This window comes from Cicer arietinum, chromosome 1 (genome assembly GCF_000331145.2).
Source record: "Cicer arietinum cultivar CDC Frontier isolate Library 1 chromosome 1, Cicar.CDCFrontier_v2.0, whole genome shotgun sequence".
Taxonomy (NCBI): Eukaryota; Viridiplantae; Streptophyta; class Magnoliopsida; order Fabales; family Fabaceae; genus Cicer; species Cicer arietinum.
The window spans coordinates 4,572,673-4,585,959 of NC_021160.2; the positions used below are offsets into that span (position 1 = coordinate 4,572,673).

Below are 13,287 nucleotides of genomic sequence, written 5' to 3' on the forward strand. Positions count from 1 at the left end.
CAAGATTATTGTTTTATGATTGGAAGAGCAGAGAGCTATAGCGAAAGCTGCTCTTTCTTTAAATCTATGTTTTTCTTTATTATTTTATTGTGAATAAAATTGGTAATTTTTTCACTTATTAATACAATATTATTTATGTATTTAATTTATTTATTGGTGTAATTGACACAATTTATGATTTTTAAATTTTTATTGTAAATTGAATAATTTAATTTTCTTAATTAAATTATATATAAAAAATTAATATTTTTTATTGTTATACGACGGTAATTTGCATTAAATTAATTTGATCGTTAAATTTATAAAACAACAAACTCTAGTATCTTTTTCTTTTTGTTATTTATGAAATTGTAACTTCAATTTTAAAGGCTTTTATGTAGCAAAAGAATATGTTTTCTTAACTACAATATGTATGCTTTTAGTTGGATTTGATTAATATTTCTGAAAAGTTGTTTTTATGGAAGAACTACATTGATTGACATTGCTTCAATTAATTTAAGAGATTGATCTGTTATTTTGACTTAATATTTAAAAGATTAAATAATTATTTTTATATATTATATTTTTAGATATCTATTTTATGTGTCGAGTCGATCGTAAAAATGTTTTTTATACTTTCAAATAATTATAATTATTAATTTTTTTGGGAAAAAAGTTATTGATTTTTAAAATAATTTAATTTTTATTATATCTAGTAAATAATAGATTGTGATTAATAGATAATATAAAAAAGTTGATATTGAAATTAAATTTTACAGTTCTATTAATCAGATTCTGTTCTGGAAAAACATGTATGACTGTCTTGTATCAAAGACTACATTTTAACGGTTACTTATATTTTCATTCGAGGGCATTTGGTCTAGTGGTATGATTCTCGCTTTGGGTGCGAGAGGTCCCGAGTTCGATTCTCGGAATGCCCCTTTTTAATAAATTCATTGATGTATTTTTAAATCCATCCACTAGCTTGACTTTGACCAGTGGATACAACCAGTCATGCACACGTTAAATGTACATTGTCATTTTAAAAAAAATGTTAAATTCCTCCTTGTGACAATTTTCTTTTTACTCATCAAAAATATTAATATTCCTTTTTTTTTTTTATGTGTCGCTTTTTAAGAATTTTTTTATTTTGTTTTCGAAATTTAAAGTACTATTCTTTATTGTTGGGTCAAAATAACCTACACAACCTAGCATTATTTTTTACTAAAATAAAATGAAGTTTAAAAGTTATATTGTGCAATATTACCTGTATCTTATATATAAGTTTCTGGTTAAATTAAGATATTTAGTTTATTAATAATAGATATAATTTTTACAAGTTTACTCTTTAAAATAAGTACTTAGTTAATATTTTTATTATAGTAGATTTAAGTTGATTTGTTGATTTAAATGAGTTTAACTGATATTAAAAAAAATTCGTCTCACATAGATAAGATCAATTTAACATTTATTGACATCTAAAATAAACTCTAAAGTAAGATATTGATAAAAAAAAAATAGAAATTTTTTTAATACTGACAACAATATTTTTATAATAAATTTTTTTTAAATTATATATTTCTTGTGTTAATAAAATACAAAGTATTTTTTATTAAGCATGTTAATGGTTATATTTTTTATTTTTTTTTTATAATATGAATATCTTTTACTTGTTGTACTACTTAAACATTTTTATTATTTATTAGGTTTAAATATACATAAAAATTTAATTATATTTTAGAGGTCTAATTTCTTTACATTCCTAACTGTGGTCTTACTCATAGATAATATATAAAATTATAATAATTCATCGAGAGTAATACTTTTCATTTTACAAGTCGCTTTTATAAAGATAAATTAAGTCTAATGTAAAATTTAACATAACAAAATGGTCATGATCAATTTCACATAAATTACGAAATGTATTTAATGTTGAATGGAAAAGATAAATTCTATTACTTCACAAGAGTATCCTTCATCAATGGTATGTGATTATTATAAAATGACATAATTTGCTAGAATGACATATAAATTGAGAGATGAAATAATTTGCTAGAATGACATATAAATTGAGAGATGAAATAATTTGCTAGAATGACATATAAATTGAGAGATGAAATTAAAAATCTTAATTAGGGGCATTCCGAGAATTGAACTCGGGACCTCTCGCACCCTAAGCGAGAATCATACCACTAGACCAAATGCCCGTTTTGATTTGAATTTCAAACAATGCATATTGATTCAGTTTATCACATCAGTGAAACATTTCTATTATTCTATCTCTGAAACCCGCTACCATTTCCCTCCAAAAACATTGGCTATAATCATTAATTAACCCTCTCATAATCATTAATTACCCCTTTTTTTCTTCTCCTTCTGCCTTTCTGCCCTAATTTCACTTTAGGGTTTTCCTGTTTCCATTCATGGCTAAAAACGAAGATCACCATCGCATTCACAGTAACACTTCACTCAATTCAGATTTCAACCACTTCGACACTCAACCATTCGACGATTCAAGTTAATCTCTTTCTCTCTCTCTCTTTATGATTCAATTCATATCGGTATATGCTTAATCTATTAAATCTTCAATTTTACATCAAATTTTCTGTATTCTTACTTGTTAGGTGGAGATGATGACGATGATGATGAATGTCGATACTTTGAAGATACGGTGCCTTTAGATGACGACGACGAGGAGTTGGAAACTCAAGTGGTGAACGTTGATGATGAAACTCAAGTGTTGGAAATCGCCGGGGAAACTCAGTTGTTGGATGATTTCGATACGGAGTTATTGGAGGAAGAGATTGAATCTGATGGAACTCATGTTTTGGAGAATGTGGATGATGAGGTATCTGATGATGATCCTCAGTGCAGAGACAGTGGTCAATCTGCGGATCCATCGAATAGAGAGCGAGGTCGTGATGAGAAGGAGACTGGTTCTGGTAACTGATTACTTTCCCAGTTCTCATTAGCAACTGTTTAGTTTGTATGCGAATCATGTTTTTAAGCTCTTATAACTTTTTAGTTGTTACAACTTTTTTCCGAAGTTATCACTTTTTTAAATAACATTAATCACTTTTGAAAGTTTGATTCTAAAAAGAATCATTTTTTTATAATGGATTTAAAAAAAAATGATTATCACTCCAATAGTCAAACAAAATCATTAACATACGGGTCCTTGGTAGAAAGTGAGAAAAGTGTAGAAAGCATAGTAAAATTCGAGAGAGAGTGAGAGAAAGAGAGATTCAACAGTCTGTTGATTTCTGAATATGTGAAAGTGTAGGAAGAAGTGTTTTGTTTCTTTGATAGTGTGTTGCGGTTTATTTGCAATTGTTGAAATTACGATTAATACTTACTTAACATGACAGTTGAATCAACTCCGGCATTATTCCTTGCTTAATATTTTGTTTTATTTTGCTTATTTGTGGAAACAAAAAACTGATTTTGATGCCTTTTCTTGTGACTTTCCTCTCCCATCAATTATTTTAAGGACAAAACTTGCTGAAAGTACTGTACGTGCAGTTGGTGTTATTCTCCATAAAAAATGTAATTTGTAGATGGCTTTTGAGTCAATTTATGAGAAGTTGCTTATAAGTTATAACTGTGTTTGAAAGTTTGAAGTTCGTTATATCGTTATATTTTTAGTTAAGAATAGTACCAACAGCACCTGTGATGATGCAGGTGAGTTTTGTCATTATTTTTATCGGAAATGCTATCGTTGCATTGATGTTTTTCTACTTACTAAATGCATTGAGAAGTTAATTATTGTGTGATTTCTTTAATTCTTTTCATGTTTTATCATGTTTATATTCTTCATTTATTTGATTCCCTAACAAAATTTATATTTTTTCTTTCAGGTTCAATGCCACCGCGGTTTACATTTATCCGTGCAGAATCTTTGCGGGAAGCTGGTCTAGCTAAGCGCAATATGAACTTGAAGCATACCCAAGACCAGTCCAATTCTGTCATGGGTATGAATCAGTTTTGTCAGGAACCACTAGCTGTAGAGAGTAAAGGAAAATCCTTTCTTGGATGTTCTGAGAAGGTTAGGGAAGTTGATCAGGAATTCAATCATGACTTTTCTAGAAATGCCGTGAGAAAACTTTTCAATGATGATTTACCCGGTGAAACAAATGGACCTTCTCTCAGCAACAATGATTTCAATGAAGGGGAGAGCTTGGGCAAGTTTCCTGACTACCATGGAGAATTGGAAAGGTTAAGCTATATTAACTCTCAAGAACCTGGAGAATTATCACAGATCAATGCTCTTGATTGTGTAGATAGATTTCTTAAAAGTAATTTCATGGAGCTTAATCAAGAAAATAATTGTGTTAAGAAATTGGAGAAAAAGTCAGAATCCCTTCCCCGCATAAAAGGGCAACAAAGTTTGTCCAAGATAATTAATGATAGAAGCAAAGCTAAAAAAACTGAGATTTTTGACTGGGATGATAACTGCGAGGATGAAGGCGGGGGAGAATTATACCGAAGAAGAAAGGATGATTTCGTTGAGGGTGGAACTCGTAGGCCGAGATCTTTGCCAGGATGCCGGAAGAACAAATCATGTCGATCAAATGGTGATAAAGAAGAGGAGGAACAATCAAGTATCCCTATTAAAAGAAAGAATGCAGCCCACTCTGAATCAAGACTGGGGATGCATAATCTGAAAATAAGGGATGATAATATACAAGAACCTACAAGAAAATTGGAAAGGAATCTTGCTAATGAAATGGACGAACAATTTAATGGAAATTTCTCCAGAGGAGAGTTGGATCCTAATGGTAATGCAGATAGACGGGAAATGTTGGATGTAGGTTTAGATACTCAAATGGCTGCTGAAGCTATGGAAGCCTTATTCAACGCTGGGGACATTGTTGATCATGTTGCTAATGATTCCATTCGTATTACTAGAAGTAGGTCAACTTATCAACTTAATGACTCTTCCACTGGAAAAATGGGGCTGGTTACACCAAAGGAACATACGGGAAAGTATGACAGGAAAAGGAAAGCTGATGTGAAATCAGATCTTCAAACTTCAGGTTTATCAAAGAAATATACTAAAAAGGTTGGACAGTGCAGAAAGGGCAATGTGACGAGCAGATCACAGAAGAGAAAGCTAATTGTAGAAGGCAACCAAACCACTGGTGCTAATAAAAGTGGTAGAATAGTTTCGTCTCCAATAGGTGAGCAAAGAAAGTCTGCTGAAGCTCTAAAAAACCATCAGCTTAATGAGTTAAATAATCTTGACAGTAATGATGGAGGGGGTACTGTCAATGAAAAGCAATTTCAGGGTGAAGTTTTTCATCTTACACCAATTGCTCGTAGAACTAGACAGTCGTTAGCAGGGAACAAAATGATAAACTGTGATAAATCATTGAAAAGTTTGAGTGAAAAGGCAATGAGGATTGACCCCCATGAGAAATGTAGGGGAGTTGGTCTTCAAGCGTCTGAAGTGTTGGCTCCTAAATCTACCTTGGGGTCTTCTGATCACTCTCCAGTAGATGATAATACTGAACTGTGTCAACATGAGAAATTGGCTTCAAAGGAAAATGCCGTTGGTGTCAGTAATGATTTTGCTGTGGATATGTTTGATTATCCTAGAAGAAGGAGATCTCTTAGGATTATGAAGTTGCCTCATCATGATAAAGACTCTGAGAAGTCAGTTGGTTCATCTAAGTCAGTTGAGCATAATGAAAATATTGGGAAATCTACTTCTGTGAAGAAAAAAACAAGGACATCTGCTGTTGTCAAATCACATGTGAATTGCCACACGGAGAAAGCAAATTTAGAGAATGCAAATTCAGGAGGAATTCCTATTTGCTGTGATAACTTGGATGAAAACGATGCAAATCTTAATTCAAATGTTAAGAATAATGCAGATGCCCGGTTGTCCTCCAACCATTTGGAGTTTACCATTTCAGATGAATCACCAAGAGATAGGTACAAGTCACCTGACTTGGCTACCACAACTCCATCTAATTGTAAGACACCAGTGAACAATGCGTCACCTGTTTGTATGAGTGATGATTATTACAAACAATCACGCAATAGAAATGTTTCAAGATCATGCCTTCTCAAAGTGTTTCGTAAAGATCTTCAGAGAGAACTTCGTAGCTTAAGTGCCATAAGACCTGAATTAATTACTCCCTCTAAGGATTCGAGGAAGAGGAAGGATATGACTGATGTTCGAATTCTTTACAGCCACCACTTGGATGAAGATATCATTAAGCATCAGAAAAAGGTATGGTAAATTTTTTATAAACTATTGGCAAATACATACATCTAGCTGGGTTTTAATTATATTTTGTTTCTCATGTTGATTAGATACTAGCACGACTTGGAGTTTCTGTAGCATCCTCCATTGTAGATGCAACTCATTTCATAACTGATCAATTTGTGCGTACACGGAATATGTTAGAAGCTATTGCTTCGGGCAAACCGGTGGTCACACACTTATGGATTGAGAGCTGCGGACAAGCTAACTGTTTTATTGATGAGAGAAATTACATATTGAGGGATGCTAAAAAGGAAAAGGAGTTTGGTTTCAGCATGCCAGTCTCATTAGCACGTGCATCCCGGCATCCACTGTTAGAGGTAAATATATGTAGAACTCGTCAAATGAAAGGATCAAATATTGACCATTGGATCATGTATGAATTGTCACTAGGCAGAATTGGAAGTAACTTATTTGACCTTTATAAATGGTCACAGCTTAAGTAATTTCTATTGTTGACAATCTATGCAAAGATCCCCTTAGTTTTCAATTTGATGCAATTAAGCAACCTGGTGTTTTTGGTGTTGATCTTATACTTTTTGCTGACGTGACATTGTGCTGCATCATCTCCTTGTAACCATGGTTAGCAAACACGGTTTTGTAAAGTTTAGTGCCGCCTCTAATAAAAATTCATGTTACATCAGCAAAAGGCAGCCTGTCTCATCAATTGCTTGAAGGAGCTTAAATTGCTATACCAAAACTAAGTGAACCAAAAGTGATTTTAAACTAGGAGGGACAAAAGCTTAATTAAGCCTATATCAAATACGCAAGATGCAATTTTTGTCTGTTGCTCCTGATCAATCATCATAATTGTCTGCAGGGTCGAAGAGTATTGATCACCCCAAATATTAAACCTTCTAAAGAGATTATTTCAAGTTTAGTAATGGCAGTTCATGGCCAGGTATGCATCTTTGTCCATATATATTCTCCAGTTATGTTCATCTATGGTTGAAGAAAAGCATGTTTGGAATTTGAATATTTTCCTGTTTCCACGTTTTCCTGTGAAAAAATCCCAGATTAACAAAGAAAATTCTCTTGTTAACTCTATTGCAATATTTCTTATCAATCATTGTTGCAGTTTACTTAAGATTTTTATTTGTGAAATTGGTGGTTGTCGCATCATGGGCTCAGAAACACAGATCTATGTTCACATAATTGAACTTTTTTTTTCTCGCACAAGTTTCTAACCTTATATATCCATCTTAAAATCTCTTTGATTGTGACCGCATCTCCTAGGCCGTGGAGAGAGTTGGCCGATCTGCTTTGAAGGACCCTAAAATTCCAGATGATCTTCTGATCCTATCTTGTGAAGAAGATTATGCCTCTTGTGTGCCTTTTCTTGAAAAGGGTTAGAAACTGTTTCATTTGAGTTCCAATTTTTAAAACTTCTGCACAAAGTTAAGAATTCTATGGATTGCACTTGCAGGGGCAATGGTGTACAGTTCAGAATTATTGTTGAATGGCATAGTTACTCAGAAGCTGGAGTATGAAAGGTTTGTTGTTTTTGATTTTGTGCTCTAGTTAGTAATAAATTTGAATCTCTCTGTAGGGAATAATGTTTTCATTGTACTTAGGTCTTTCCCTCTAGGGTGGCGGGGTGGGGTTTCAACTTTCTCATATTGCCAATTCCTTATGTGTGCTAATATTTATGGTAGTTCATTCCTAATATGCATCTTTTGGTTGCAGGCATCGTCTTTTTGCAGACCACGTGAGGAAAACCCGTTCCACCATATGGTTGAAAAGAGATGATAGAAAATTTACTCCTGTGGTGAAATCTAGCTAGAGTTGTTTGTTTATTCACTAAAGTTTCCTAATGATTATTTATAGTTTAAGATCATGTGTAGGTAATTCCCGGTCCATGTCCAAATAATTTTTTTTCCATGTATATTTGTCATGTAGAATAATGTGAAATATGTTTTTGTCCTCTTTTCTGTAAGTTATTTTGCATCATTATGCCATGGTTTTGTAATAATTGAATTGTGGTGGTAAAATATAAGAGCAAGAAATAGAATCCCAGTGTTAGCCATGGATCTGGACTGTGCTTGTATGATGAATTTGAGAAATCCTATATCATGTCTGTTCATATCTCAGTATTATGTATTATAAGCTTAACTTGACTCCTTATTTGATTCAATGGCGAGTGAATGAGGCCTGTTTTAATCCCTTTTTATTGTTGGGACAAAATTACACTTGATCAGCTCACCTCTTCATTAAAACAATAAGATGAAACTGTGAAATGATATTCTTGTAATATCACTTAAATGTTTGGTTATGGAGAAAAGTGAGCACAATTAAAAAATTATTATATACTAAGCCATAGCCATAGTCCGAAATTTTTTGTTCATTTGTTGTTAAGAAGATAACTAAGGGATTTGATTATGCTATTACTAATGAAAGACCAAGAGTAATTTAAACTAATTATGAAGCAACTAGTGAAAGAACACTTTGTAGCTGCGTTGAGGAACCTTCCGAAACATAGCCAAAGTCAGATCAAAATACAGAGGGAGTTGAACCAATGCAAAAAACGACACAGGCAAACATGTTGCAGCATACACAGGATAAACTGCATATTTCAGCTGGTCTTCAACAATAAAGTAATGCCCTGCACAAAATGAGATCAACACAGATGCTATAGATGTGAAGAGTGTGGTCAACCCTAGAAGAAGCTTCCTTGGTAAGTCCACAACAAAATCTTTTTCTTGAAACCGAGACGTGAGAATCGAAAGAAACATAACAAGGGCTGTGACAGAAGAGCAAAGTGCAACAAGTGATGTTACAGCAAAGAGTTTGAATGCAGGTTTTCCTTGCAATAGTGGTATGCCGGTATCTTGATTAGGACCACCTGGGATAGCTGTTGAGGTTGTGAATGCAACAGTTGCAACAAGTGCTGCTACCACTGAGCATGATTCTGAGGTTTTGGTGAGCCATTTACTACCTTCTTTTGCAAGTTGTGCATGGGTATCAATGAAGACTTGCTTTGCTGTTTTCCCATCCTTATTATAACGTTCATAGAAATTAGGTGGCATTGAGTTCTTAACAAGCTGAAAAATACAAACATTATAAGTAACTAGAATATTATCCTTTACCCATCTATAGGTTAATTAATTATTAGGAAGCAATGAAATCCACTTTACCTAGAACAAAACTTATATACAGTGTTTTAGGTGTTGGACTATTGAGTTATCAAGAGCCATGTTATATTGTGATTGTGCAACAATAGAAAGAATACCTAAAACAACATTGTAAGTAAGTTTTGTCCTAACTTTAAAATTACCAAACAAAGTGAGTTTCAACCAAACTACTAATCATAAGATAAACGCCGACATTACATTGATCCGAGTGGAGTTATATTAAAGATGGTCTGCCATGTTTTTAAATAGAGATAAGTCATTATCAAAGCTGAGAGATAATTCACATTGATAACATAGTTAAAGAAAAGAAGATAAATTAGACATTTCCAACAAAAATTAGTCATTAACAAAGCTGATAGATACTTTCACACACCGATTAATCATTCACAATTTCCAGTTTGCGAAGATTTCTAAATTATTCGGAGGTCAAAAACAGAGAAATAACCATTACCTTATACCACTTGTATTCCCACTGCATTTGCATTGCAGCACCAGGTACACGCCAAGGCCTAAACTTCTTATAAGTAGCAGCAAGATGTAATGCACTGTTACCATCTTTATCCACTTGACGAAATGCAGTCTCTTTAATCAAACTCCTCTTATTTAACAAACTATATATATGAGGTTGTCTATTTTCTATAGCCAATAGAACAACATTCTTGTTCTCAGTGTCCGCATCATGAATAGCCACAGGGTACATATCTAGAATCTTTTCAACCATTTCAGTTATTCCTGTCTTTGCTGCTATTAAAATTGGTGACACTGTTCTTCTTTTCTCAATAGCTTCATTTCCTGTATTGCTTTTTATTTTAGCTTTGTCACTACCACCACTATGGTCTTCACCATGAGGACTTGGTTCTATAAAATCATACTTGTATAAAGAAGCACGTTGAATAAGTTCATTCATCACTTGCTTAGCTTGAATGTGTTTTTCCTTCTTTCTTTGGATTTTCTCTACCCATGTTGCTCCTATCATATGTCAAAGTCTCTCGATTAAAAAAAGAAATACTGAAGCCTTTTCTTATGCCTCAGAGAATAATTTTTTTTATAAGGACTAAAATCGAAAATTGATATATTTGCAACAACGATAAAGATATTGAAGATTAAATGCATGGTTATTTCATGTACTCACCAACACCAAAAACAATTAGCAAGGCCTTCATTGCAAGGATTAGCAATCTGATCATGGATTCCCAATTGGGAGGGAACCGGTAATGTTTCTTTTCTTTCTTTGCTTGCTTTTGTTCTACATACATAAACATACATGTTATCTCAAATCTACCTAAATTTGGATCATTTCACTTGCAGCTAAGATTAACTTTATATATATACATGTTGAAACATTATGATTTGTGTTGAGAAGGTAGGAATAGCATCATGGTTTACAAGAGGAAATTATAATACCAGATTTTAGAGAGAAATTATTCTCTTCATCACTAGTTGTAGCCTTTGTATCTTTTCCTGTTGCTGTAATATAAAAGAAAAATGATAGATATTAAGTTAGGTTTCTAATATACTTCCTCTTGCTTATATCACACTCTCATTTGAGTTATGCACACTTTTTTCTTTTTTTGAGAAGCTATTGAAAACATCTTTTTATTTGAAGTAGTTTATAAATTATTTTTAAAAGCTATGACTGACAGATAAAAACCATCAAAAGTTATTAATTTTTTTTCAGAAAAGTGATTATTTTACATAAAAAAAAACTGTAATAAATACATCCTATATGAATTAAGATACAATAAATAGATGCATATTAATAAAAAATAATTAATTGTAGTAAATGAAAGAAGATTGACATACTTGTTAATTTCAACAAAGATAAAAAGGTCATGCATGTTCCATAGTTCATTGGACAGTGATGAAAAGTCTTTGTGTGTGCTTGAATATTATGACTTATGTCGCATCTTTCTTCTTTGTCCTCCTCAACAATAGAACCTGCCATTGACACTGTTAACTTTTCTATCACTACTATTTCACAAGGAAAAATAATAATAACAATATGGGACAAAAAACTTGTTGAAAAGAAAGAATATAATAAAGAAAAGTGATCTTACAACCATAGATGATACGATCAATTAACTCCATTCGTGTGCAGCTTCTAAAACAATTAGGCTTCCTAGCAAGAATATGCAAAGGTGATAACCCATCATAGTTTACAGCATTCACTAGCTTTGGATACATACCAATTATTTGAAGTGCCAAACCTATATATATCAATCAAATTCATCCAATTAATAACTATATACATAAGCATCTTTTAGTGTATACTCAATAAATCATATGTATATTTTTTTTCTATCGGAGGTAATCATGTTTAAAATATACATTAAATATTTAAACGCGAGTGTTTTTATTAGCAAAAGTGTCAAGATGATAAAATATGATTGGATATAAGTGTAAAACTCGTGCAATTTATATTTGATTAATATAGAGAATGACACTAACCAAAATATTCACTTGATATGGTAGAATGAAGAATGGTGTCCCCATTATTTTTTCTTGAAAGTGAATCATCATCTTTGTTCTGTTGTCGACCATGGAGACAAAAGAATGCATCTCTTTTTCCATGAACAGCCGCCAAGAAAAGCGGAGTTTCGCCTTCTAAATTGCGACACGAAATGAGTGTATGATCTCTTTTAACTATGTTGTTGCAAATGTCAACATTCCCAAGCTCTGCTGCAACATGAAGTGGAGTGTTCCCTTTTGAGTTTTGCAGCCTTAAGATGTTTCTAGACATGTTTTGGCTTATGTTGTCTAACAAGGTTGTAACAAAGCATGTTTGGCTCACATAAACAGAAATGTGTAACAATGTGTCTTCTGCTTTTGTGATCTTAGCTTCTAATACTTGAGGATTTTTTTCATATGCTTCTAAAACTTCTCTCCATTGCCCTCTCATTGCATAATTAAACAAACTTTCAAACTCAATCTCAGCCATTTTATGAGTTAGCTAGATAACAGCTATGTATTTTATTCAAGATTGATGTATATTGATATTAATATATGCCTAAGTTTTGGAATGGTTAGAACATGGGTGTGTGAGAGATTGAAGAAGTTAGTTAACTTCCTACTTTATTAGTATTTGAATTTATAGAGAAAACTTGTCTCTTTCCATATTAATTTATTGTTTCCATATTCATAAAATTATGTGTTGAAGTAAGCTAGAAAGAAGTACAAAGAATATTAAGGATTAAATTCACTCTAAAGGGTAAAATAAACGTATGTGGCAAATTGAATTGGGTAGTTCACATGCAACAAATTATACATGCAACAAATTATACATGCAACCTAAATTTAAATTCTGACTTGTATAATTTTTTAATCAAATCTATTATATATATTTAAAATAGAGACTTTGCTGTCACCTGCAAGCATTTTTCACTTTAGTAAAAAAAGTTGACGTGTAAGTCTTTATATTCAATTTCTAAATAATTTTTTTTACAAATTCTATACACCATCCATTATCTTATACTATGTCTCTTATTTAAATATTATTTTATAATGTCTACTCAAATTTTTTTAAATTAATTCTACATTATTATTTCATAACGTTTGTCCAACATCTTTCACATTAATTCTACCTTACTACTTAATAAGTTTGCATTAATAAACTTCACATTTTCGCCTCTACCTGTCATTTACTTATACATTTTTTGTCTTGATTAGTCAACTTCATATTTTCGCCTCTACCGATCATCTACTTATTTGCTTGCAATTGTATACATATTTTCAGAATATATAATATTGAACTTAATAACATGAGAAGTTTCTTCAAACTTCTTCTGAATTAAGAGTCTATTGCTTACCCCTAAAATATATTTCGACTATTTATATGTGCCCTTTATTGTTGGATGTGTTTGCTAACAACATTTGTCTGCCAATGATACTTCTCTTATAAATTACATC

The 13,287-nt window shown here is 32.2% G+C and overlaps 2 protein-coding genes and 2 non-coding genes across 7 annotated transcripts; 2 read left to right on the forward strand and 2 right to left on the reverse strand.

The window, feature by feature from the left end:
• Positions 1-848: 848 nt before the first annotated feature.
• TRNAP-UGG (transfer RNA proline (anticodon UGG)) lies at positions 849-920 on the forward strand. Its single transcript has one exon. It is a non-coding gene; the product is annotated as a tRNA-Pro (tRNA).
• A 1,194-nt stretch (positions 921-2,114) lies between these two features.
• TRNAP-AGG (transfer RNA proline (anticodon AGG)) lies at positions 2,115-2,186 on the reverse strand. The gene has a single exon. It is a non-coding gene; the product is annotated as a tRNA-Pro (tRNA).
• A 112-nt stretch (positions 2,187-2,298) lies between these two features.
• On the forward strand, positions 2,299-8,340 carry LOC101501524 (uncharacterized). The gene is made up of 8 exons (XM_004486016.4): positions 2,299-2,496; positions 2,604-2,921; positions 3,837-6,217; positions 6,301-6,570; positions 7,071-7,151; positions 7,487-7,598; positions 7,677-7,743; positions 7,937-8,340. The coding sequence occupies exons 1-8, from the start codon at positions 2,403-2,405 to the stop codon at positions 8,031-8,033; spliced, it is 3,420 nt and encodes a 1,139-aa protein (XP_004486073.1). The 5' UTR covers positions 2,299-2,402; the 3' UTR covers positions 8,034-8,340.
• Positions 8,341-8,573: 233 nt separating this feature from the next.
• Positions 8,574-12,507, reverse strand: LOC101501840 (uncharacterized). 4 transcript variants are annotated; one of them, XM_027330730.2, is made up of 7 exons: positions 11,830-12,507; positions 11,442-11,588; positions 11,185-11,319; positions 10,786-10,848; positions 10,514-10,627; positions 9,833-10,350; positions 8,574-9,291 (listed from the first exon to the last, which is right to left on the reverse strand). In XM_027330730.2, the coding sequence occupies exons 1-7, from the start codon at positions 12,317-12,319 to the stop codon at positions 8,680-8,682; spliced, it is 2,079 nt and encodes a 692-aa protein (XP_027186531.1). In that variant the 5' UTR covers positions 12,320-12,507; the 3' UTR covers positions 8,574-8,679. The 4 variants fall into 4 exon arrangements, with proteins under 4 accessions (XP_027186531.1, XP_073226179.1, XP_004486074.1 ...); XM_073370078.1 differs by having other exon boundaries at positions 11,185-11,331; XM_004486017.3 differs by having other exon boundaries at positions 11,439-11,588.
• Positions 12,508-13,287: the final 780 nt, after the last annotated feature.